General features: G+C 38.5%; 1 protein-coding gene across 1 annotated transcript in view; it reads right to left on the bottom strand.

Annotated features, from left to right (window-relative positions):
• Window positions 1–14051, bottom strand: part of Gypa (glycophorin A (MNS blood group)) — a 29315-nt gene extending 15264 nt beyond the window's left edge. The window contains exons 1-2 of the mRNA XM_040293260.2: window positions 13907–14051; window positions 12027–12104 (exon numbers count right to left, since the gene is read on the bottom strand). Of these exons, the coding sequence (XP_040149194.1) occupies window positions 12027–12104; window positions 13907–13943 (115 nt within the window). The 5' untranslated portion in view covers window positions 13944–14051. The remainder of the gene's footprint in view (window positions 1–12026; window positions 12105–13906) is intronic.
• Between the last annotated feature and the right edge of the window lie 11930 nt (window positions 14052–25981).

Genomic DNA, 25981 nt, shown 5'->3' with positions numbered 1-25981 from the left:
TTCATTTTTCTTTTTAGGAAGGGTTTTATTAAGCTGAAGCAGCCAATTGCTTTTTTAGAAATATTGGACTTTCTAAAGAATAAAGTGGTACATGTGTTAGTGTTGGAGCCATGGGTTTTGGATCACCCCCAGCACCTTTTGTATGAACTCTCCAGTCAACAGCTCTTAAGGAAGGGCATGGCCTATTCATTGGGGCAATTGGTGGGACAGTTGCCAAATGCAGGGAGCCAGTTTCTGCTCACGTATGGATTGGCATGTGTTGACAGTTTCCATGCACCCAGTTGATCACACTGCTGCCTTCCCTGACTTGGGGCAGAATAACTTTCTATCCAAACTGGCTGGAGGTTGTTGTGGCCTAGGAGGACGGCAGCTCCCCTCATGAAACCCTGAACCTCACAGCTTGGCTCTGTTCTGCCCAGTTTCTGGTCATCCTCATTGTCCTAAACCATACCTGAGCAGAGAGAAAAGTCAGGCTGCAATCCCAGCAACTGTACACCTTCAGTACAGAGAGAAAGCAAGGGAGATTTCTGTACACTGTTCCAGGGAGAAAGGAGATCTGATTTTTAGTTCTGCTGTTGTCACCAAATGACCAGAGGATCTGAGCAAGTTGCTGTACTTATCTGGGCCTCCGTTGTCTCCCCACTAATGTGAGAATAATGGGATGGATCTTCTAAGGCACCTCACTATTTCAAAACCATGAAAATCTGTATGCCTACAAAGATTATATAGTTAACACTAATTGTGCACTGCAGATACCCACTCTTGTCACCTTCAAAGCAATCTGTGGAGGGTCTATTTTTAATAATAATATTAATTATTGTTTGTAGAAAAGAAAAACAAAGACCAGAAGCATTGCTTAACTTGCTCAAAGTCATGCAGCTGCTAAGTGACAGAATACAGATCTGTTTAAAGAAAAAAATATCTACCAATATCTACCCTGATTCATGCAGAATAAAAAGAATGAGGGCACCAACTAGGTTTTGTTTTTTTTGTTTTTTTACAAGTAGCTTAAATTGTACCCAAATGATAAGCAACTAACTCTCAAGCAAGGCTTCACTTACAGCAAGTCAAGGATGACCAAAAAGATACAAATAAAACAATTCATCTTCTTCATAGCCAGAGAGGGGAGGGCTGTGCCTCTAACATGGAATTACAGGTTGACCTGGAGTAGTAAAGCCACATATTGGAAGGCAGATATTTCTAGTTAGCAATAATTTGTTAAAAAAAAAAAATTTGTTGACTGGAATCTCCCTTTTTCCAGCCAAACATATGCTACTCTGGTTCCTCCCGCCTATCAAAGGATCCTCAGAACAAAAGGGGATTTCACCTATTTGGGATGTGTCAGCTTTTTTTTTTTTTTTTAAAGATGTTGACATTTCTGTAGCTGAATTCTGCACACATTCTGAGTTGAAGGAAGCCTGACTGGATGAAAAGAATTCTAATGAAAAATAAAAACTTATCCCAAAGTCTTCACACCACCAATGGACACTTCCTGATGCTGGATGAACAATGACATACAGCAACATAGAAACCAGGGTAGACATTCTTGCTCTTGCCTGCGTATTGGAGTCGGCTGTGCTGTCCAGGCATTGGGTTCTAGTGAGTTGCCAGTCATGAGAGCAGATGCTCCAGCCCGGACTAGCATACATAAACTTTATTTCCCTGGTCTTCAAGGTCCAATCTTACGTTAAGAAACTTCACATAAACTAAGATAAGGTTCTTAGGTTCCCTTCATTGAGAACTTAAACAGCTTTGGGATGCAATTGTGCAATTGGTCTGATTTACTTGGAGAAACAACACCATTTGCCATCTTTTTGTTTTGTTTTGTTGGTACCAGGAATTGAACTCAGGAGCTCTCAACCACTGAGCCACATCCCCAGGCCACCATTTGTCGTCTTAAGTGAAGGTATTTCTTGTGGTTTTGTTCTAGAGCCCTTCCCTCATCACATCCTCCCCTATCACATGCATATTCACACACACACACACACACACACACACACACACACAACTTCACACTAAGACTTTGCAAGGATAAGCTAGTTAATGTGGCTATCAGACTAAGCTGAACTGCTCGGTGGAGGCTGACCTGGCTGCAGCCTCATTGCCACCTGGGAGCAGCTTCAAGAATCCCCACAGGAACTTGCTTGGAAATCCTTAGCCTCCAACTCAGCTTTTAAAATTATAGATGGGGAATCCTTTAGGGCAGGGGTAGGAACTTTTTCTGCAAAGGGAGAGAAAATAAAACTTCTAGGCTTGGCAGGCCAGATGCTCTCTATTACGACTACTCATAAACTATTGTTAATGTTTTCATTTTGAATTGTTATACAAAAGCAGCTACAGCTGATATGCAAACCAAAACACACATGAATGTGTATGGCCATGTCCCAAAGATGAATTATGAACACATTATATTCATGTGCCACAAAATATTATTCCTTTTTTGATATTTTCTTAGACACTTTAAAATGTAAAAATCATTCTTAACTAGCAAAGCTGTCCGAAAGCAGGTGGTGGGCTGGATTTGGCCCACAGGCCATAGTTTGCTGGGCCCTGCAGTGGTACAATTAGAATCCCTGGATATGGAAGCCAATCCCCAGTACTTTTTGGATCTCCAGAGATGATTCCAACATTGGCATTTCTGTAGCTGAATTCTGCACACATTTTGAGTTGAAGAAAGTTGGAAAGGATGAAAAGAATTCTAATGAAAAATAAAAAGGTAGTGCATTCTTGCACTAATGGGCCATGAGATAAGTTCACTGGGTTGTTGCTAAAAAAAAATCAAGTTGCACAAAGCAGACAAGATCAAAGTATGTTACACATCATAAGGACAGGTATCATTTCATGGGACTTTGGTTCGTGTGTGCACATGTATATGCATGTGTGTTAATGACTTGTAGTGTTCACTCACTGTTTATCCATACCTGATTATATGTTGAGATTGATATGCCTGAGTGTAGTCTATCTGAATATTTGGCTAAGAAAATTGATAGCTCATGATGCACCTGAAATCCATCCAGGGCTTCCACAAGCCATTGGCCAAATGGCACATGTACAATTTTATCCAGTCTATACAGAATCCTGAGAGCAGGTAAAGTGTGTGTGTGTGTGTGTGTGTGTGTGAGTGTGTGTGTGTGTGTGTTGTGCCAGTTAATGTCTGGAATTTCTCAGATAGATGCTTTTAAAAACATAAAGTCAGACAATGGGATAATTGACATGGTAATGTTAATTACCTTTCGAAGCACAGTATAGGCTAAGAGAAATAAATTAGAGTATATATATATATATATATATATATATATATATATATATATATATATAAGATTAGAAATGAGGAACCATATACTAATGTGTGAAATAAAGATTACATAAACAGGATACTAAGTGTCATTCATGAATTCTTAATTCTCCGTATTAAAAGACATAAACCTTTAGATTAAGGTTAAAGAGGTTAAAAAAAAAACCTCAGTAGATGCATACTAGGTCATGTAGAACACAAAAGAAGGCTAAATGTGTTTTAAAAATGAGCAATGGTATGTTATATAAATAAAAGTAGAGAACTAACAACAGATCACAGTGTTAGACAAAGTAGATTACAGGCAAAGACATTGGAAAGAATGAAGAGGACAAATTTATATTGTTAAAGGAGACATTGCACAGGTAAATATGACCCATTATAGCCCCATAACAAAAAAGAAAGCCAAAAAGAAATTGGGCTGGACATGGTTCTGCGCTCCTGTGGTCCCAACAGTTTGGGAGGCTGAGGCAGGAGGCCAGGCTCAGCAATTTAGCAAGGCCCTAAACAACTTAGTGAGACCCTGTCTCAAAATAAAACATAAAAATAAAAAAATCTAGGGATGTGGCTCAATGGTTGAGCAACCCTGGGTTCAATCCCTGGTACAATAAAAGAAAGAAATTGGCAGAAATATAATAGCAAAAAGAAATTTTAACAAATGTCCCCAGTTGTGACAGATAAAAAAAAACAAAACAAAACAAACAAACAAAAAACACTGAAAGGATCAGAAATATATCTGCCTTGCCATCACAAGCTATTTATTTATACTTCTTTCTGAATAAGTGAGGGCAGACTTCATCATGCCTTCCACATTTCACGTATATGCACTTTGTCCCTTTTTTTTTTCTTTCTTTTCTATACTGGGAATTGAAAGCAGGGCCTGACCCATTCTGGGCAAGTGCTGTACCTCTGAGCACATCTCCAACCCCATATATGCATTCTGAAGGGCCACGGCAGCACTGCCTGACGAACTGTCTTTGAGATCTGTATCTGACAGAATAGTTCAGAAAGAAGACAAGGGGTGGATTTCTGTGGTATTTCTCCCAACAAGAGGCAATATCAATGCCATGATACATACATGGAGCCATGATCCAGGAATCTCGGGTAGTTGTGCTTTTCATGTTTTATATTTTATGTTTCTTGTCTTTTGACTTTCAAATTTAATAACAATAGGGAAATAAGTGGTAACATCATCAAAGTCCCCAGATTATAAAAGCAATTAGCTCATGTAAAAACAACAACAACAACAACCCTAACATAGTAATTATATTTAATCCATTAGCTACACCTCAAGGAAAAGACAGGCATCAACTCTTATGAAAGATATTACCTTAGAGAAAACAAGCAGAATAAGCGATAATGTTGCAAGACAAAAAAGAGCCATCTTTTAATACAATGGATTCACTGAGTGCAGACTCTAGCCTAAGGCTGCTTGGGTTTAAACTACTCCGACTAAGACTAGCTGAGATCGAACAAGTTAAAAATGAATGTAAATTTTTGTAGAAATGGAAAAGCTAATCCTAAAATTCATAAAGAACTTTTAGAAACTCAGGTGGCCCCAAACAATCTTGAAGAATGAACTTTGAAGTCTCATAGTTCCTGATTTTAAAATGTACAATGAAATAACAATAATTAAGTTTGTTGTCACCCCACGGATAGACTAAAGCTCAGTGGGATAAGTTTGAGGTTCTAGAGGAAATCAATGATTAATTGATTTCTGAAAAAGAATCCAAGAATATTAAAGAGGGGAAAGAACATAATTTTCGATAAGTGGTTTTGGGACAACTGGGATATTTGTGTGCAAAAGGATGAAGTTGGACATTTACCTAATACCATGTTCAAAAATTATCTCAGAGTAATCAACAATCTAAATATAAGAATTAAAACTATAAAATTCTTGGAAGGAAACATAGGAATAATCTTCATGGCATTGAATTTGGTAAAGTTTTTTAGATATGACATCAAAAGCATAAGCAGTAAAAAAAGAGATAAATTGGACTTTATCAAAAGCAAAAACTTTTATGCATCAAAGGATGCCATCAAAAGTAGTCAAGATGACCCACAGAATGGAAAAAAAATATTTGCAAATTCTATATCTGACAATAGACTATATCCAGAACACAGGAAGAACTCTCTTGACTCAACAACAAAAAGACATATTTTTAAAAAATGGACTAAGAAATTAAATAAGCATTTCTCCAAAGAATATATTCAAAATACAAAACCATATGAAAAGCTGAACCATCTGTGAATATTAGAGAAATGCAAATGAAAACTACAATGAAATTCCGTGTTAGAATCTCTATTGAATGGCTATAGAGAGTCTCAATTAATGATGGTTGGACTTATGATTTTAAGCAAATGATGATGTGAAAGCTTTTTTTTTTTTTGCTTTCAGTACAGTATTAAATAAATTACATAGATACAAAATGCTTTATAATATAAAATAGGCTTTGTGTTAGATGGTTTTGCCCAACAATGGGTTAATGTATGTGTTAAGGTAGGATATGATGTTCAGTAGTTTAGTTGTATTAATGCATTTTTTTACCCTTTTCAGATACTTCTTAAAATTAAATCATTTATTTATTCTAATTTGTTATACCTGATGGCAGAATGCAATTCATGAAGATATGAAGGGTGTGAAAATACTTTGTGTACAATCAGTGACTTGAAAAATTGTGCTCTATATGTATTAATGCATTTTTGACTTGTAATGTTTTCATAATGGGTTTCCCATTGTAAGTTGAAAACATTGTAAGTCAAAATAGGTTTCCCATTGTAAGTACAGCAGCATCTGTAATTTTAAAAATGAAAAATGACAAGGGTTGGCAAATATGTGGAGAAATTGGAGCCCTCATACACTATTGGTGGGAGTGTAAAATAATAGACTCCTGTGGAAAACATTTTGGTGGTTTCTCAATAAGCTAAACATAAAATACTGTGGTCCAACAATCCTACCTCTAGGTATATATCCAGGAGTATTGAAAATGTGTATTCCAACCAAATTAGTACAAGAATATTCAGAGGAGCACAATTCATAATAGTTAGAAATAACCTGAATTTCTACTCAGTGATGAATGAATAAACATATTTGTTATATCCATAAAATGGGACAATCCTTAGCCATGAAAACAAATGAATACTGAATGCTACAATGTGGATGGATGATCCTGAAACACGTTATCCTAAGTGAAAGAAGCCATGTGCAGAAGGCTACCATGGCACAGTTCTATTACATGAAATATTCAAAACAGGAAAATCTATCCTGGTAGTAGGCGAATCATTGGTGACCCGGGGGCTGGTGGGAATAGGAATGGTGAGAGACTGATAATGGGTTTGGGATTTCCTGGTAGAATACTGAAGATGTTCTGAAACAAGATAGTGCTGACGAACGTAGAGAGTGAATTACTAAATGCCACCAAACCAGACACTGGAAAGTAGTCACAGTGGTGAACACTGTGTCATACGCTTTTCACTCTAACTAAAAACTGTAAGTGTTTGTTAGTCACTGGCACAAAGTAAGTGCTTTATTCGTGTTGGCTCTTGTCATTCAGAACCTAACTAGCCACAGAACCCAATCTATTGTATCCCAATCTGGGGGATAAACTGCTAGGCTCTGATTGTGCACCCCCAAATCCATCCATTGAAATTCATTAGCTACTTGGATAGCAGGGCCTTTAAGAGAGATTAACTCAATGGCTCTGGGTGAGGGCCTTTATAGCAGGACTTGAGGAGCTGGGTTTGTTTCTTTTCACCATGTGAGGACACAGCACTCCTCCCCTCTGGAGGAAGAGCCACAAGGCAACACCTTGAAGCAGACGACAACTCTCACCACACACCAGTCCCATCACACCTTGATCTTAGACTTCTCAGCTTCCAGAACCGTGAGTGATAAATTTCTATTGCTTATAAATCACCCAGGCTCAGGTATTTTGTTATAGCAACACAAACAGACTCAGCCATGAACATACAAAAGTGTATTAAATATCTATTTATAGAACTTTGTCAAACTATAAACAGAGGCTGCACCTACTTCTCCAGTGTTTCCATACAATAATTTGGGTTACAAAGAAATTTTTAATAAATAACCCAAAGTAGAAATCACATAGTCAGTAGAATCTAATCCATAGTACAATAAATAAAATGAGAAATTCATGTGAAAAAAAAGTTAAGAAAAAATAGTTAAAGGGAAAAAAATTTAAACCCTGCAATATCTTAGAAAACTAATATTGATTGCAGCACAATATTGTAAAGTGGCCATGTAATTTAAATCAGAATAGGAGGGATAGTTCAATATTAAAATATCCACTGATGGAACTCATGGCTTCAAGATATTAAAGAAGACATAGTGACACTGATAGAGGCTAATATAAACACAAAGCTAAGAGATATTCTTGTAGAAAATAAATCAAAAGCTTCAAAAGAGTTTTTAATATAGTGGGGATAAAAGATTCTTTCTCTCTCTCTCTCTCTCTCTCTCTCTCTCTCTCTCTCTCTCTCTGTAGCTGTCAGGAACTTTATTGTTAACATTAATTATGCCATTGGACCATAGGATTGAGCATTTGACGTTTCAACTATGATACAGAATAAGGAGTAATATTGTTATTTTATAGAACTCAATATCTTTCCTGATTAAATTTCTTACTTTAAGGGCAATCTTGGTATAATAAAGGTCACCTACTGAAAGTAAGACGAATTTGATCCCCAGCACACCACACACACACCCCCACACCCACACACCCCCCACACACACACACAGTAAGAGGCCTAACTAATGGCAGGACGTTCATATTCCAGACAGGACAAGGATGACTAACATCATCATCATGACATCATTATATAACAGTTTTAGAAGCTTTAACAAGTGTGACGTAAGAAAAGAAGTGGCTATAAATACTCAAATGGAAGAAACACATTATCATCTTTATGAAGAACATGACTGTCTAGTTGGGAAACTGAAAAGAAACTGCTATTTATAACAAATAAAGGTTGGTGATGAGCATACAGGGAGTAATGGATTCATCTTCTGTCATCAACAACCACGTTGAAAAGATAAAGAAGATGTTTTAATTAAGACAATAACAAAATGGATGAAATAAATCTCAAAAACGAAAATATGTAAAATTATCTGAAGAAAATGTCAAACTCTTCAGAGGACGTCTAGGAAGACAGGACTCTGGTAAGACGTGCTGCTCCTGATTGGAAGACTTATCGCGGTAATTTTATTCTGATAATTAACTCCTTGAAGTCTTTTCTATCCTGATGACACTGGACCAACCATGTGTCTAAGGAATAACTTTCCCAAATGGACTCTGAAACTGGAGAAATAGGGAACCTAGTTTCTAGAGAGAGATGGCTGGCCCATGGCACACAGGTCCCCCTTTCACAGTAAGAGAAGACGCTGGGTGAACTTAAACCCAGGGAGGGCCAAAGAGGTTCCCCAGACAATCAGCACGCCATGTGGAGAGAAGCAGAGAGAGGGGAGCCTGGCATTCACCACCCGCTTCCCGCTCTCCCTGGAAGAAGGGATGACTGGAAGCAGGCATGAGCCCTTGAAAAGACAGCATGCTGACTGCAGCTCCCTCAGTTGCTGATGGATTGCCTTCCCTTTCCTCTTCCAGGAGCTGAGCTTGCCCTTGCTAGACTTACCGCACTCAAAGCTGACCCTGATGGATCCTATTTGTGTTTAAGTTTTTAATATTGTACCCACCATGGATTTTTAAAAAATTAGTTTTGGGGTTTCTAAACGATTGCATTAAAACATCATTTCCTTATTAAGCTTTTGGTTTCCCTTTGAATTTGGGACCCTGAGTGAGCGCAACACATCTCCACCTGGTCCCAGTTCTGACTGCTACACTCTGAATGAGTGCATCCAAGTGCCCGCAGGTTAAATGTTAAAAAGCGACAGAGTTGTGGTCTACTTTCACTAATAATCAAGGAAATTCAAAAATTGAAATGCAAGCACACACGTCTTTCACAATTTGTCAAAAGAATAAGGAGGTGGGCACTCTCATGATTCACTGATGGGTGTCTAAGTGAGGATGATTTTTCTTTAGAAGTCAATTTGGTAGTAATCATCAAACCGTGTAAAATGTACAGACTCCTCTGATGGAGAAAAAGGAGTCACCCAATGTGCCCATCCCCCTGTTGTTTAAAAGACAGTGAAGTAGAAACAAATATTCAAAAGCAAAGTCAACTTGTTTTGTGTGTGAGAGGTCATACTGCTAAAGGAATGGCTAAGGGAAATATTAAAGATCTTCCCTGTCCATGTGCCTGCCATGACCTTCACCCACCCTTGAAGGAATGTCTAAAGAATGCTGACTTCTCTGTGTGTTTGACCCACTGGCCCCTGCAGGAGAACTCAGAGTTATTCACTTATCTCAAAGCTATCACCCTCTCCCTTCAGGATGTGGCCAATCCTTGAGGAGATCACTAGGTCACGCAGATTGTTAGAGCTGGGCTTTCTTTACTCTAACTTTTACTTAAGGAACCCCACTTGGGAATAAGCCTTTGGAGTCTCACTGCCAAGAGGATGTTCTGCCCTGCACTTCCTAGTAAAGACCCTGAATAGCTGCCCTGGGACTCCCCACGAACATGATCCGGTGTTTCTCCTCCTGTTCTGGTGATATCCCCCCACCTCCCGCTTCTTCTCCGCACTCACCTATCTATCACTTTTACTATTGCGCTTGCTTCCATATTATTAACTAAGATAAATGCCATCTTGTATAAAGAGGATGTCTTTATTGTCTATCCAATCCGACCTGCCAAATTCAGCAGCTGCACACATTCATAATGCTTTAATGTTACAGCGGGACAGCCATTAAAATGTTCTACACGTGTATTTGGTAATATTGAAAAATTGTTGCACGAAGAAAAGGCAGGTTTCAGAGTACTACAAAGAGTAATTGTAAGTACACATTTATAAACATATAGGAAAAAGTGTCTGAGAAAGTCGTACCATAATATCAACAGGGCTTATTGCTAGCTAGTATACCAAATAAATGGTCATCCTCTTTTGGAGAAGGCTGTTGGTTAAGCACAAGGGTTCTCCAGTCAGTCTAGGTTTGTATTCCAGTTTCACTGTTCACTGGCTCTGTGACCTTACACAAGTTTTTTTAAAAAAACTTTTTGAACTTCTGTTTTTTTTTTAATTATATTTTCATCTGTGAAAATGGGGACATAGCCACTTTATTGAGTTACTGTCAGGATAAAATGAAATAATTCATGTAAAAAGGCTTAGCATGGCACCTGGTAGAACTACTGATATCTGCATATTCTCATTTTTCCAAGACAGATATATGAAATCTAAAGATATAGGTCATAACCCTTCCCAAACAAAAGCAATAAATTCGAATTTCTTCATGTCTGATGTTCGTGATGTTGAGAACTCACTTTCTCTACCACTGGATGCTTTTTTCTTCTTCTTCTTTTTTTTTTAATCACTGGATACATAGTGTCTAAGTTCCCAGGTGGTTCACAAGTAAAAATGGAAGTTTCTACCTTCTTGAAAACTGTTAAGAAACCTTGACCAGCTGAGTTTATAGGAGGCTGATAGTTGAAAGGCCTAGTGTTCCACATGAAATTTTAAAGATGTGGATTTTGTATCAATAAAGGCTGGAATTTTATGTAAAAATATAGGTCCCACCTGTGCTTGTTTGTAGGGAATGAGCTGGAGAAACTTCGGTTGCATGTATAACACTGGTACTTTTTAAAGAATAACCTGGAAAGATGAGGTGGAGAAATCACTTAAAATGTACTTCCCTGAAGCTACAGAATGGGGGAGAATACCATCCAACTATCCACTTGATAGGGGATTAATATCTAGAATATATAAGGAACTCAACAGACGTAACAACAACAACAACAACAACAGCAACAAAACCCAGTTGTCCATTTTCAAATTGAACTGGAAGAAACTGGAAAACACCTTTAACTTCATTGTCCCCCAGGATGACTGCCAGGGATCTAAGCGTTTCTTCCCTGAGACGATGAATCTTTCTTGTTTTATCTGGTTAATTGCTTACATGTAGTGATGCCCTCAGAGGGCTGCACACACCTTGGAGAGAAACTCAGCTCTTCTACTTTGGAATCTCAAAACAAAGTGGTGAATTTGACTCTGGTCTAAAGCATCAAAAGAGACAAAGCTGCAGAGATGACCCTTTGCACCGGGGCCAGCATGGTGGCGGGAGATTGAGGGAAGGGTGGGTGATGTTTTATGCTTTGTCGATTCAGAATGCCAGGGGGGGTCATTCACTGCTGAGGCAGGCTGGACTAGGACACTGCCTGATTCCTGGGATGTGGTAGAAGTTTCTTGGATAATAATATGTCCTGATAGTCTCTGTTACTGGAGGTGAGGCTTGGTAATGAATAACAGAAACAAGTCCTACAAAGACTGAAACTGGGGAAACTATCAGCAGTGTGTTTTCTATGTTCACTGTCACTGTGCTTGATGATATAGACCTTTTAGCAAACAGAAATTGTTTCAGTTTATTTTTTAAAATATACAAAATAGGGGCTGGGGATATGGCTCAGTGGTTGAGTGCCCCAGTTCAATCCCTGGTATCCCTCAATGCACCCCCCCCCCCAAAAAAGAGAAATACCATCACCTAGAGATCACTTTGGAGGATTTCTTTTCAATATTTTAGTTTTAGCTCAGAAAACTTCACAAAGTACATTTTAAAGATGTGAATATGATAACAAAGGCTAAAATTTTATGTAAAAATATAGGTCCCACCTGTTCTTGCTTGTGGAGAATGAGCTGGAGAAACTCCGGTTGTAAGTACATCATTGGCACTTGTTGTTAAAAAGTAACCTGTAAAGATGAGGTGGAGAAATCACTTAAAGCTACAGAAAAGGGGAGAATACCGTCTAACTATTCACTTAATAGAGGATTAATATCCAGAATATATAAGAAACTCAACAAACTTAACAACAACAACAACAACAAACCCAGTAGTCCAAATAAAAATGTGGAAATGATCCAAAATGTATTTCTTCTTTTCAGACAAATGGCCAACAAGCAGATGAAAGAATGCTCACTCTCATTACAAATCAGGGAAATTCAAATTAAAAACCAACATATCATCTCACCCCAGTTAGAATGGCTATTTAAATAACATAAATGCTGGAAAGGATGTGGCAAAAAGTAACTCCTATACATTGTTGGGAATGTAAATGGATACAGCCACTGTAAAGAACAGTATAAGTTCCTTAAAAAACTAAAACTAGATCTACCAAGTGATCCAGCAATCCCACTGCTGGGTATACATCCAAAGGAAATGAAGTCAGTATGCCAAAGAGATACCTCAACGCACATGTTTCTTGTAGCCCTACTCACTGTAGCTGAGATATGGAATCAGCCTGGATGCCCATCAAGAGATGAATGGATAAAGAAAACATGGTAGTGTACATAACAGAGTACTATTCAGCCATGCACTCATATTTGCTCCCTAGTCCATAATTATTAGCAAAACCAATATCTGTGTTAATAACATATATATTATTAACATTTGCTAATTATGATAATTACTGTAGATAATATGCAGTGAGTAAATAGGGCTTGACCTCATATGAAGCACTGGAGTTAAGTGCACTACACTAAATACTTTGATCAGTCCCTCTGCTATTGCTGTGAAGCAGGTACCAACATTGCCAGCATTTTACAGAGGAGGATGTTGAGGCAAAGAGGGGTAAGTCTTGTGCCTTAAGGTTTCCCAATTCAAATGGGGAAGCAGATTTGAATGCAGTTCACTCTGTGCTCTTACTCTCTTTCATCCCCTAGGATATCTTAGACAATGCTGCCTCTCTTCCCTGTGTCTACAAAAGATCCTTAATATTTACAGGTCACGGCAATGTCTATGTGTTGATGGGCTAAAAAGACTTCAAGTAACTGGCTGCTCCTTATTCACAAGCTGAGTGCTAGTATTTCCAACACAGATACACTGAATTTGAACAGACATTACCTATAATGTCCTCAGACGGAGGCCCAAAATAAGGTTAATTTAATAGAATCTAATAATACTTCCATGCAATTTCCTTATTTTAATGAATGGATTTAGATTTCTCACCAGACTATATAACACTTAAGTCAATAAAAATTTTGTATTTTGTTTTCACTTTTCCTCAGTAAACAGATCCACAGAGAGAGGGAATGACTTCCCCATGATTACAGAGTTTAAGCCCGTGGCTTGTCCATTTTTTGGTAGGAGAAGTAGGAAATTACACTTTCTAAAAATTAGAGAACCATGTGGTGACCATAATTTCCATTAATAACTCTTTATTTGGAAATGAATTTCTTCATTACTCAAACCAAGCCACAAATTTATTCACACAAAGATATTTCTTATATCTGATAAAATGCTTTTCATCCTAGCGAGAATTGAAGAAAGCTTTTCCTATCTGAAAAATACTGAATCAGCCCCCCAGTACTGGGTTCCCTTATGCCACTGCCCCACATGGTCAGTTGAATCCCAGTAAAATCCATCTACCAGAACGGAGTCTGAGATACTATTCACTTAAACTTACTTAAGTAAGAGAACTAAAATGGGGGCATCTCACATTTAATCCATGAACCATGTCCAAAAAAAGCATCAAGCTAAAACAAAAGTCTCTTACCTGACAATAGTAATCCAACTGTTATTCTCTCATACATAGTGGAATTATGAACAGGCTTGCAAAGTCAGAGCAAGAGAACCACCAATGAGGGCGGAAAGTATCAGCATCTGGCCCCACCTAGATTCTGTTATCTCTCCTGCTCACCATCCTGAGGCCACCATCTGTTGATAGGTAGTGGGTGGCATTTTAAATAGTGCATAGTTGTTAAGTGCCTGTTAATAAAGATACACAAATATCTGCTTAACTGTAACTATAAAAGTGGTAAATAAAATCTTCAAAAAACTGGCTGCTATGTGTTAAATTTACTTTGCATAAGTTGAGTGGGCATGATGAATTAGTCACCAAAACCCATTCAATTGGACAAAGGATCAGACTGAAGAGGCTGGAGGTCAGAGTACCGGCCAGGCTATTGTGAAATTGTGAATCTCCTCATTTATATGTGGGGATCCTTGAGGTCCAAGATGAAGTGATTTCTTATATGTGAAATAAGTCGTTTGAGAACTTTATTTACCATTTGAGTGCTCTGAGGTTTAAAAAAACTTATGAAACTCATGACAGGCCAAATAATAATAAAAGAAACACAAGAGAAATGAGTTAATATGGAGACAATACGTGCAAATGCTCAAAACCCAAAACAGACAAACCCAAAACCTTGTTGTAAAGCACATTAAATCACAGGTGTGGAAATCTTAAGAAGATCATTGTTAAAGGAAGACAGAACAAAAAAGTATAGATCATAGGCAGCTCCTACGTGAGCATAGGGCCCAGGACAGCAGTGGACGCCCTGCTGGGGGTCCCCCAAAACCAATCGACTCTCAATAACCTTGGCTTAACACAGGTTTGTAGCCTCCTTCCAGTGGGCGTGTTGACTCTGCCTGTCTGGATTGAAGAAAGGCAAACCCTGCTGGGTTCTCTGTGGAAATTAGAGGTCAGACCCAGAAGCAGGCAAACTGGGGTGTGGACTAGAGCTGCACAGTGACCTCTAGTGGCATAGTTGCATAATGCAAGGAAAAATGTGGGTCCTGAAAAGACACAAGAAAAAAATACAGGTCAGATGACACTTTTCACTTTCAGACATCTCCCCAGACTCCTTTATATTCTTGCAAAAACACATGTTCGGGATTATCATAAAATCCTGCCTATAAAATATATCGTTCAAATGTGTCAGACAAATCCGCCTAGCTTTAGAGAATTTTCAATCTGCCTCAAAACCAGCGAATACTTGTGAAACATTGAATCAAATACGATAACCACATAAAAATTTCTTGGTACTATATGTCCTCAGGATATTTTTTTTCCTTATTGTCATTGGATGAGTCACCATTATGACATGGTCAAATAGAAAGAGGAGAATATCATACCAGAACATCAACTTGGATGGACTGACACAGAATAATATCTCACCTGTTTCATGACCAACCATTCATTTTTAAAAATATTTTTTTAGTTGTTGATGGTCCTTTATTTTATTTTGCTTATTTTTATGTGGTGCTGGGAATCGAACGCAGTACTTCACGTGTACAAGGCAAGTGTTCTACCGCCAAGCTACAACTCCAGGCCCCCAACCATTCATTTTTGCCTCTACTTATTTCCTAACTCTTTCAGGCTCAGACTCAGGTCATTCCTGAAGATGATTGTCTGTTAGTCTGATCTGCCACTGTGTGAAGGACCCAGAAACAAGGGAGGAGTAGGAAAGTTGAGTCATAATGGTTTTCATTAACGGCCTCCTTGGTACTTCATCACCATAGGAATGTCCATCTTGTTTTTAGGAATGTCCATCTTGCTATGCCGGAGTGGTCTAATTACTTCCTTTGAGCTTCTTTGTTGGCATATCATTTAAGTTTTAAAATATAGGACTGGGATTGTAGCTCAGTAGTGGAACACTTGCCTCACACTTGTGAGGCACTGGGTTTGATCTTTAGCTGAAAGGACACTTGCAGAGTCCCCACAAAGTCCAAAGGAACAGCCTTGTCAGTTTGTCTCCTTCTACTGACTATAAACCTCTTGTGTGAGATTCCAGTGTGTGGAGTGATCTTTGGACTTTACATCGACTTTGCAAGTATCCTTCCACTAGTACCACATAAAAATAAATAAATAAAATAAAGATATTGTGATAAAGGTATTGTGTCCATCTACAACTATATAGTTAGACAAATCTGACACTCAAAACAACCCTGTTAAAGAGGTAGAACAGATATTATCATTTATTTATATATATATATATATATATATATATATATATATATATATATATATATAAATAAGTTGCTGTGGCAGAGCAGCAAGGACTATAATTCAAAGCATAAAGTAGACCAACTTCTCTTCCTGAATGGTTCAGGTTGCTCTATCATGGTCCACATTGACAAGAAGGAAACTGAACTTAATAAAGTCCTGCCACACTTGGCCATTTGGTAAGTCCCCCAGTGTGCACACTGAGACTCTTGATTCCACACATCTGGTAGGTTCTCATCTGTTCCTTGGCCTTGGGAATTCCCCCTGGTTGGTTGTTTTTCTTGTATCTGTTACTGCCCCTTTTAAGACATGGCCAGCACTGCATTGATTCTCTGTGTATTCTTGGGAAAGATCTTGACTGTCAAGTTAAAGGTTCCCACCTGTCAGTCATGGTTTTGGGGCTCCTCTCTGGTTGTCTCTCTCTCTCTGTTTCTTTTCAATCTTGAAATAAGAATCTGCCAGCAGTAAAGTGAGTTGAAGAGAGGGCCATCTATAGGTATAAGCCTGTCTAAGATAATGTGCTACTGTAGTGATCTGGCTTTTGAATAGCTTCCTGGAGTATTGTACCATCTTGCAGTTGGAGTTGGTCTGTCAAAGGTGAAGTAAGTGGAAGAAATTTGTCTGTGTGGGTCTGTCTGTTTAAAAGGTTCCCATCTGTCAGCCCTGGTTTTGGTGGTCCTCTCTTGTCTGGGTTCTTGTCGGTTACTGGCCCTTTGAGACGTGGGCCATGCTGCATCCGTCTCACCAGTAGTCTGTTGAACAGAGAGATCTTGGCTGCCTGGGCCACCTACAGGGATAAGTCTAAGAGAAGGAGGGTTTACTGCAACACAATATGGTCTTTAAATGTTGTTTTTTTTTATTCTGGATTATTATACAATCTTGACATTGAAATTTGTCTGTCTGGGGCAAAGTATATGAAAGAGATTCTGTATGTACAGGCATTGATGCAGTTGCATGATAAGGGGTCTGAACCATCAGGAACTAAGTTGAAGGTGCCAAGAGGCACTGCCTATGGGGTAAGGAGAGCAGGACACCTGAAGAAACGTTTAAGAAGATTTAACTATTTTAAATCCAGAGCTGGCTCTCCCAGCACTGTTTCTCAGCCTGGCCTGAGGCAACCCCAGATCATCTCACTGTGAGTCAAGGACTTGAGTCCTAAATTGGGGGGAAAATATCCCAGAATAGCTGCCTGGCCCAGAAAACTGGCCAAAGAGAACCTGGCCTCTGCCCTGCTTTCCAGCCCCTTTTGCCCATGGAAGGTGGAGGCTGTGGCCACAAAGGATGTGCTAGTAGGTTTCGGCACTGTTAGTTTATGACCTGGGTCAGGAATAGTCTCCCCTTTTAAGATCTCATAGGACACCCCATTTGGTCAGAGGGTATTCATTATTGGGGCAAAGGTATAACAGTGTCCCATCAAACTAAATGCCTGCGGAGACTGGCAGAATAAATAACTGCACCCAGAAAAGGAAAAAGGCAGAAACTAAGGCCCACCTGTGCTTTGTAGGTAGCCTTTGCAGAAGGATCTTTAAAGAAACCTTAAAGAAAAGGATGGAAAGGCCTCCTCCGTTGCATTATCAATATGCCTGGTATAAGAAAAAGCCCCCAAAGGAACCTCAGGGCACAATCGACAGTGGGGAACTCACTTAAGTTGATGGCATTGTGAAAATGATAAGGCAGACAGGCCAGGCTTAAAAATATTCTATACTCCAGCCAACCCCCTTGAACGCCACCTGAGAGAGAAAAGATGAAGACACAGTCTATGTATATTCCGGATTGTCTGATTCCTCTCCTGGGATGAAATTTGTTGGGGAAATTAGATTCACAGGTCACATTTGTAAGGATTGTTTCAGAACATAAATTTAAGAAAGGATCCAAAACTAGAAAAGATAAAAGAAGGTTATAGGTATATAAATACATTTTAGTACGGAAAATTATAAGGTCAAAGATATATTTCTGGATGAGAAAGTATTTTGTCTGGTAAAGTAATATTCTTGGACTAAAGTTCAAGCAAAAGTAAAAGATGTGAAACAAAAACAAGTTGTAAAAGAAGCAAATTGTAGAAGGTTTGTCCAAGGTAAATCTCAAAAACTTTGTGTTTGTGATTAAATTGGCTGTAATTAGCACAGTCAAAATTATTTGAACTTTAATGTACTGATATAAAACAAAGCCTGAAACATTGATCTGCTCTTATTTATCAAGATAATTCTCTTGTATATGTTACATTTTATTACTTGGGGAAACTAAGTCTTAAAGGAATTAGGGTTTATACCTGTTTTAAAGTAATAAATTATTACTTTGTAACTGGCTAAACAAACAACTGTTACTTAAGTTATAACAATATAGTTGACACTCTAAGTATATGTGAAAATGTGTATGTATGCAGCTAAGAATTGTATCAGTCTAAGCCTTGTCTAAGTGTTATATAAAAGTTTATAAAACAAAAGCTTATATAAGTTTACAGTCAAGATAACCAATAACTGCACTCTTTTATACATTGCATCTGACATAGAAGGGCCACACTGTCATTTGAAGACCTTTTATATCTGTTTGCTTTGACTAAGTCAATTTCTGATCATTAACCCAGTTTCCTAAATGTATAAAAGATTTAAGGCTATCCTTTGATTTTCATGAACCCATGCAGACTTGTGATTATTTTTACCATACACTCTGGATTCTAAATTCTACTTTAAATATTAAACTTATTTAAATAAAAAGCTTAGAAGAGCACTTTGCCAATTTGGTGTTCTCCAAAATTATCTGTAGCAAAAGTCTCAAGCTTGTATAGAAATAACAAATATGGTTGGGATTTATTTATGTCATTTGATGTTTCATAGCTGGTTAAAATACCTTGTTGTTGCTAAATATATATATATATATTCCAATTCCAGTGTGAATGGTAATACAAAATCATATATAATTTTGTATTACCATTCACACTGGAATTGGAATTTAAATGCATTTTTGGAAGATAATGAGAGCTGATCTGTATGAAGGTGACATTGTAAAACATGGAAGCATTCTGTCACTTTTCCACAAAAAAAAGTTAAAAGCTCTCTTAGCCTTTCTTCGATTCATGTTTCGGATATAATGTTGTATTGTGTTATTTGTGAAAAACCTCATCTTACATGAGATAAGGCTCTCCATGTTAGAATGTCTCCAAAATAGGCTAGACTTCAGCTTGTTAAGGTTGTGTTCAAAAGATTGATTTTTGATGTAAAGATTACTGTGATCTCAAACAGGGGATGTAATATATAACTAAGTAAAGGTTCAAGATTATAAAAATCATTCTTCTTGGCTCATAGCTATTACACAAACTGAATATGTTTTTGCTCTGTTAATTTCATTTTGTATTTTCCTTGTAAACTTTATAACTGTTGCCTATTATTGTTTTGCAGAGGTACAGCTTCAAACAACAAACAATCAAAAAACAACACGGGTTATTTTGAAATAATAAGCCATCACCTATAGGACCTAATATATAATTCCAGTTCTAATACTGGAGTACACTTCCAGTACTAATACCAACCCCAATTAAATGAAAGTGGTAACTGTAAAATTATAGATATTGAAGTTATTACCTGTTTTTCCCTCTTTAAAACTGGTGAACATGGCCTGTTGGACTTTTAAAACCAAAAATTTGGAGACCAAAGTCAAGGAAGTAAAAGGGCCAAGGAAAAAGTAGCCAACATTTTAGCCCTTACCCTCTAAGGTCAGCCAGGACCCAGAGAATGACAGATGTCTCTCTGGGCTCTGCAACTCTGATGAGTCACCCCATGTGCTGATCAGGGAGATTGAGAGGACTCTAGAGAACAGGAAGCCAACCAGTGCACACTCTGCAAAGAGGAGGTTCATTGGAAATGAAAGCTTCTAGGAGAAACCATGTCAGCAGGAGCTTGACCCATCCTGGAAGATGGCACCACTGGTAGAGGAAAGCTAAAGGAGCCGAGAGGCTTCACACATGTCTGCAAGAGTGATCTCTGAGGAATCTCAGTTGACTCTTTTTTTTTCTTTTACATATTTTATTTTTTAGTTGTAGTTGGACACAATACCTTTATTTATCTATTTATTTTTTATGGGGTGCTGAGGATTGAACCTAGGGCCTCACACATGCAAGGTGAGTGCTCTATCACTGAGCCACAATTCTAGCCCTCAGCTGACCCTTAAAGATAGATAGGAACGAGGTCAGTTTGACCAACTTGGTCTTAAACACCTGGCAGGAGAGTACAACTTAAAAGCACAGTTCTACATGAACATTTAAAAGGAAAAACAACGGTTTTCTTAATGTAATTTAAGAGGTACACTTGTGTCAGCCCTACCCAAAGTAAGTAAAGCTGGAGGCTATAAAGGAAGAATTCTTGTGTGAGAGTACTTAATAATAATGATTTCAGAGGACTGCAGAGTTGCAAATTTGGCCTGAGTTAATTTGAGTCTGATCTCATGGATCCACACACCTTCCTAACCTCCTGCATTGATAAACTTGATCTATTTTTAGCTGATAAGATTAAGAATTACTGTCCTCATGGTTTTCAGACACTAACTGAAATACTAATTGCTTTTTGTGCTAATTGTTCACAAAAAAAGTAATTCTTTGCTCTCTTATTTACTGTTGGTTTAGCACGATCCCTGACCATGTATCCTTTGTCGGTCACCTGCCATCAGTCACGGTGGACCTCTGAACTGCTCTGATGCTGAATACCCTTAACTGTCCATTGCGCCACCTGATAGAGAACAAGGACTTTGGGTTACTTCCCCCAACTTTGCCCCCTTTCAGCAGGAAGCAGTTTGGAAATGTCGTCTCCCATTTTTCCATAGAAATGGAATGTAGAAATCTACAGTGGGGAAATGTAACAGTGGTCGACTTTATGCTTTGAATACAGTCTTTGCTGCTCCTCCATATAACTTATTTTAAAAATGGACATATTTCTCTCTCTTCCTCTCTGGTTTCTCCTCCCTAATCTCTCCCTGGCCCTAATCTCAGGTGAAACACAATTACTTTTCTTTCCCATTTTAGGCAAATTTATCTGTTCTTGAGTACACCCCCACCATAGGAATGAAGTAATTCAGACTTTGGGGGTGGTACCAAGTGAGCTCAGAAATGACTATCTATCTTCCAAATTAACAAGTGAATTACAACTTCAACAGAGTTGAATAGCCTTTAAATAATCTCTTTAAAAGCCTCCAGTTCCCCTTGATGGGAAGAATCAGATCCTTTAGGACAGGAGTCCCCTGTTTTTCTCCTTTGCTAGCAAAGCAATAAACCTTTTTTTTTTTTTTTCCCCTTTTTCTTAAAACTGTATCCTTGTTATCGGATTGGCCTTGGGGACAAGGACCGGAACTTCAGCAACATACAATCACTCAGATCAGAAAACAGAACATTTCTAGTACTCCCAGCAATTTCTCTTGCTCCTTGCCATTTAACCCTCGCCTCTGTTAACACCACTGCTTCTTTTTGAACTTTGTGGGAATTGAAGGATACAGGATGAATCCTTTGTGTCTGGTATTTTCCCTCCTTAATATAAGGCCTGGAAGACTCACTCAGGTTGCTTTTTCATAAAAACAATGCTTTCTTTTATATTCCCGTGTTTATCAAGCTAATTTAACAACCTTTGTTTTCCCCACTGAATTGCTAATGGTTGCAAAGCAGGTGACCTGTAACAGGTGGGTCTTCTTGACTCTTGTTCTGCTCTATTTCTCTGCTCTTGTTCCCATATGGGAGTGTTTGGATTTCATACCTTACTGTAGAGTCAGACTCCTTCTCTTGCTTTTCTTTTTTGACATAGCCTTATTTATCTTACATATTTTATTTGGAGGGGGCAAAGACGTCCTTTCACATATTAACTTTAGAAGTCAGTTTGCCAATTTCCATCAAAGGAATCTATTAAAGAATTGCATTAAATCCTTAAATCTTTGGGGGAAGAATTGAAATCGTAAACAATATTAATTTTCCAATCTACAAATAGTACCTTTCTTCTTTTATTTTGATCCTCTTTAAGTTTTCTCATCATTGCTTTATAATTATTTGAATAGAAGTCTTGCCCATTTTTTGTTAAACTTATGCTGTTGTAAGAGCTTAACATTAAATTTTCAAATGTTTGTTAAAAGTATATAGAAAGAAATATGATGATTTTTCATTTTAATTTTGTTTCTAGCAACCTTGTTAAAATTCTCTTATTAATCCTAATAATTTTAATGGATTTTTTGGTATGTTCACTATACATAATCTTATCAATCTGCAATATTTCCATTTACATCATGTAACACACACACACACACACACACACACACGCACACACCCTAATGTAATACACATGTAGTTGCCTACTTTGCACTACCTAGTGTTAACAGACAGATGAGGATGGTGGGAACATGAGGTGAAGAGAATAGTTCTATTAAATGTGCCCACTGTGCTGACCCCACATGTTTTTTTTTTTCCAAGAAGTTATTTACCTGCAGCCCTGCCTGGCTTAAGTGGAAAGAATATGTGACATTCCTCAGCGAACCTCCTGTTTACCGCAGGAGAAATGCAGGCTCGATATAATGTTGATGGGAGGCACCCAGGAGACTTTTGTGACCAGATCCTGAGACTCTGGGATATAAGGAGATATATATATATATGAATTTATGGTTAAGAATCCAATTAGAACCAATCAGCCTGGGCCTAGAGTTGTCATTACAGTGGGGATTTGAAAATCTGATGTCCCCTACTGTTAATCAAAAGCCAAGAGGTGGACCTGGGTGGGACTCTCTGGAAACTTCTCTGGGATCCCCTGTAAAACTGGAATGCAGGAGAGGCACATTGTCCCTTTCCTCTCTGAGAGGACTCATTCTCTCCCTTGAGAGTGTCCCCTTTCCCTTTTCCTATCCTTGCAATTAACTCATTCCTGTTACTCTGAGTGACATGTCCGAAATCTTTCTGACTCGATCTCAAGAATTGGGGTTTGAAAGGAGGTCTTCACGCTGCCTCAGTTTCTCAGAAGGCCCCAGCTCCGTAACACTAGGACCCTCAGTAAGATGTTTAATAAAGTTGCTGCCCCCGACCAGCGTGGGCAGCTAAACTAGGGTAACTGGAGTGAATTTCCTAAGGCATCAAATAAAACACAGACACACAATTTACCTTTAATTCAAGCCCCAGGAGGGCACCTCTGCCCTGGGCCTCAAGCCCTCCAAATGGGAGAGCGATGGATGTCATGAGAGGCTTGGGGGACTCTCATTCTTTAGAAATTTCTACCCAATAAAGATCAAGAGGGGTGGGGTTATAAGGACAGGTAAGGTAACTCGACCCCTGGGGCTGTAGGAAGGCACGCCCATGCATGAAGACACATTTGGCAACATTTTTAAGACTTTCAAGGTCGGGGCCACTGTCTCTGGCCACTTTGATGTGGCCAGATCATGGGAAGTGACCGACAGAGCCTCACCAATCAGGAAAGGAAGACGCTGGTCACACGATGTGGCGGCCTCCCACATAAAGTGATGCTAGTAGATGACTTTTATCAAACAAGGAAGTTCTAATCTTAGCATTTTTTCATGAAAGATTAACTTTTATCAAATGCTTTTTTTCTGAAGCTATTGCAACTATTATGTGATTTTCGCTTTTATTTATTTATTTGAATGAATTTCATAAATTTACTTTTGAATTCTGAAACAACCACCCATTCCTAGAATAAGACAAGCTATACCTAGTATGTTATCATTTTAAATATACAGATTTACTTTTCTTGAATTTTTGAAGGATATCCTAAGTAGGTATAGATTTCTAGGTTTTCAGTTTTTTTTCATTAGGTATGAGACGTTGGTGCTTTATTTTCTGGCTTCCACAATTTGGATTGAAACATAACTCAGTCTTTTGGCTCCTCCATGGAAGGCCAGGTGTGTTCTTGTCCTTTGATTGTCTTTAATATTTCTCTTTATGTTTTAAATTTTCAGGAGCATGATTATGATGTGTCTGCTGATAATTTTCTTTGGGATTTGTTGAGTCTCTTTAAATTTGTAGGTTGATATGTTCATCAAAAAAATTCTTGACCGGGCTGGGGATGTGGCTCAGGCGGTAGCGCGCTCGCCTGGCATGCGTGCGACCCGGGTTCGATCCTTAGCACCGCATACCAACAAAGCTGTTGTGTCTGCCGAGATCTAAAAAATAAATATTAAAAAAAATTCTCTCTCTCTCTCACTCTCTCTTTAAAAAAAAAATTTTTTTTTGACCATTATCCTTTCAAATATTTTCAAGTAAGGTCTTTTTCTGCCTTTTGGGACTTCAATTATACACATTTTAGAACTTTTAAAACTGTTACATATAGTTTTTTAGTTTGGGTACTTCTTAATGATCTCCAGTAATCTTATCCACTATATCTAAGCTGCTATTAAAGTTCTATCATGAGGTTTTTGATATTGAAGATTGAACTTTATAGGTTCCAATTAGGACTTGAAATTCTTTGTATTTGTCCTAGATGCCTTTTACTTTCCTTTTTGAACATATACATTATAGCTATTTTTAAAGCCTTTGATTCCAATATGTAGATACCTATAATTCAGCTTTTTATTTTATTCTCATGTTTTCATTATGATCAAATGTGTATAATGAAAATTACCATTCTGACAATCTTTAGGTGTACAGATCAACAACACTACATGTATTCACAGTGTTGTACAACTATCAGCTTCTACTTTTAAAAATCTTGACTACTTGCCAGACTTTTCTATGTCTCTGAGTAGCTAATGATTTTTGCCCCACATGTAGGTCATCCAGCTTCTCTTTTTTGCCCGCCCCCCCATGCAGCATCAATGGCGATGTCCTGGGGAAGAGATCCATCATGATATACGGCAGGCCCCTCCCCTCTAGTAGGATTTGCTGTTTTTCCAACTTCGCCTCCCAGCCTACTGTGCCATTCCAACACTCAGCAAGTGTCCTTGAGGGGAGTAGCCTTGTGGCTGGGGCTCTGGTCCCTAAGCTGATGTGCTGCTCCAGTTACTCACCAACTGCTCTCTGGGGGTTTGTCCCCCCAGCCCCTGGCCCCACTCCCCAAAAGTCCTGCTCACAATCTACTCAGTTCCCATGGAAGACAAATAAAGAGACATCTCCCCAGGGAAAGGAGAAACGTCCCCATGTCACTCTGCACCTCCCTATGACTTCTCTATGATGATATTCCTGCCTTTTTCCTCAACATGCCAAAGAGGAGTAGTTATATCGTGTTTCCAATGATCAATCAGAAAATAGTTAAGGGTCATTTTTAATGACAGGCTGCCAGTTGCTTTGAAAACTGACCCAAAGAAATTGGTGATGTGTCATTAAATTCTAGGACTATAGATCCCAGTGTCCTTCCTACTTCCACTTTCTTGACTGCAGAAGAAAGGTGTCAGAAGGTAGAAACTGGTGGCAACAAATACAAATGAGCCTCTCCAGACCCTGAAACTCTGCTGAGCCCAGAGATTGTAATACATTTAGATTTAGATTATAATGCAGGGAATGCTCACCACATTGTTACTCTGTGGGCTCTGTTACTTTTGCTGCTGACAAACACATAATTAAAGAAATGTCAGTATTAACCCCGCGTCAGGCATTGTCCTCAGTACTTCTTATGGGATACACATTATCCCTCCTCATCATTCTATGTGGTAGGGACCATTCCCACAGCATATGGTACAGCCAGGATTTGAACCCAGGCCGTTCGTCATCCAAGCCCAGGTTTATTCTTTGTAAGCCGCACTCCCTTCTGCTGAATGAGATCATCTGACAAAAAGTCGGTTAGCATTGTTAAGAGCAGCAGGGATAGGTCAAATACTGGAATGAGGATGCTGCTGTGTACAGGGGTGCGCGAAGAGGCTTTGAATGACAGATGCCTTTCTCGG

Source organism: Ictidomys tridecemlineatus, chromosome 9, assembly GCF_052094955.1.
Source record: "Ictidomys tridecemlineatus isolate mIctTri1 chromosome 9, mIctTri1.hap1, whole genome shotgun sequence".
Lineage (NCBI taxonomy): Eukaryota > Metazoa > Chordata > Mammalia > Rodentia > Sciuridae > Ictidomys > Ictidomys tridecemlineatus.
Note: the sequence above shows the minus strand (reverse complement) of the source record. Positions and strands in the feature narration are given on the sequence as shown.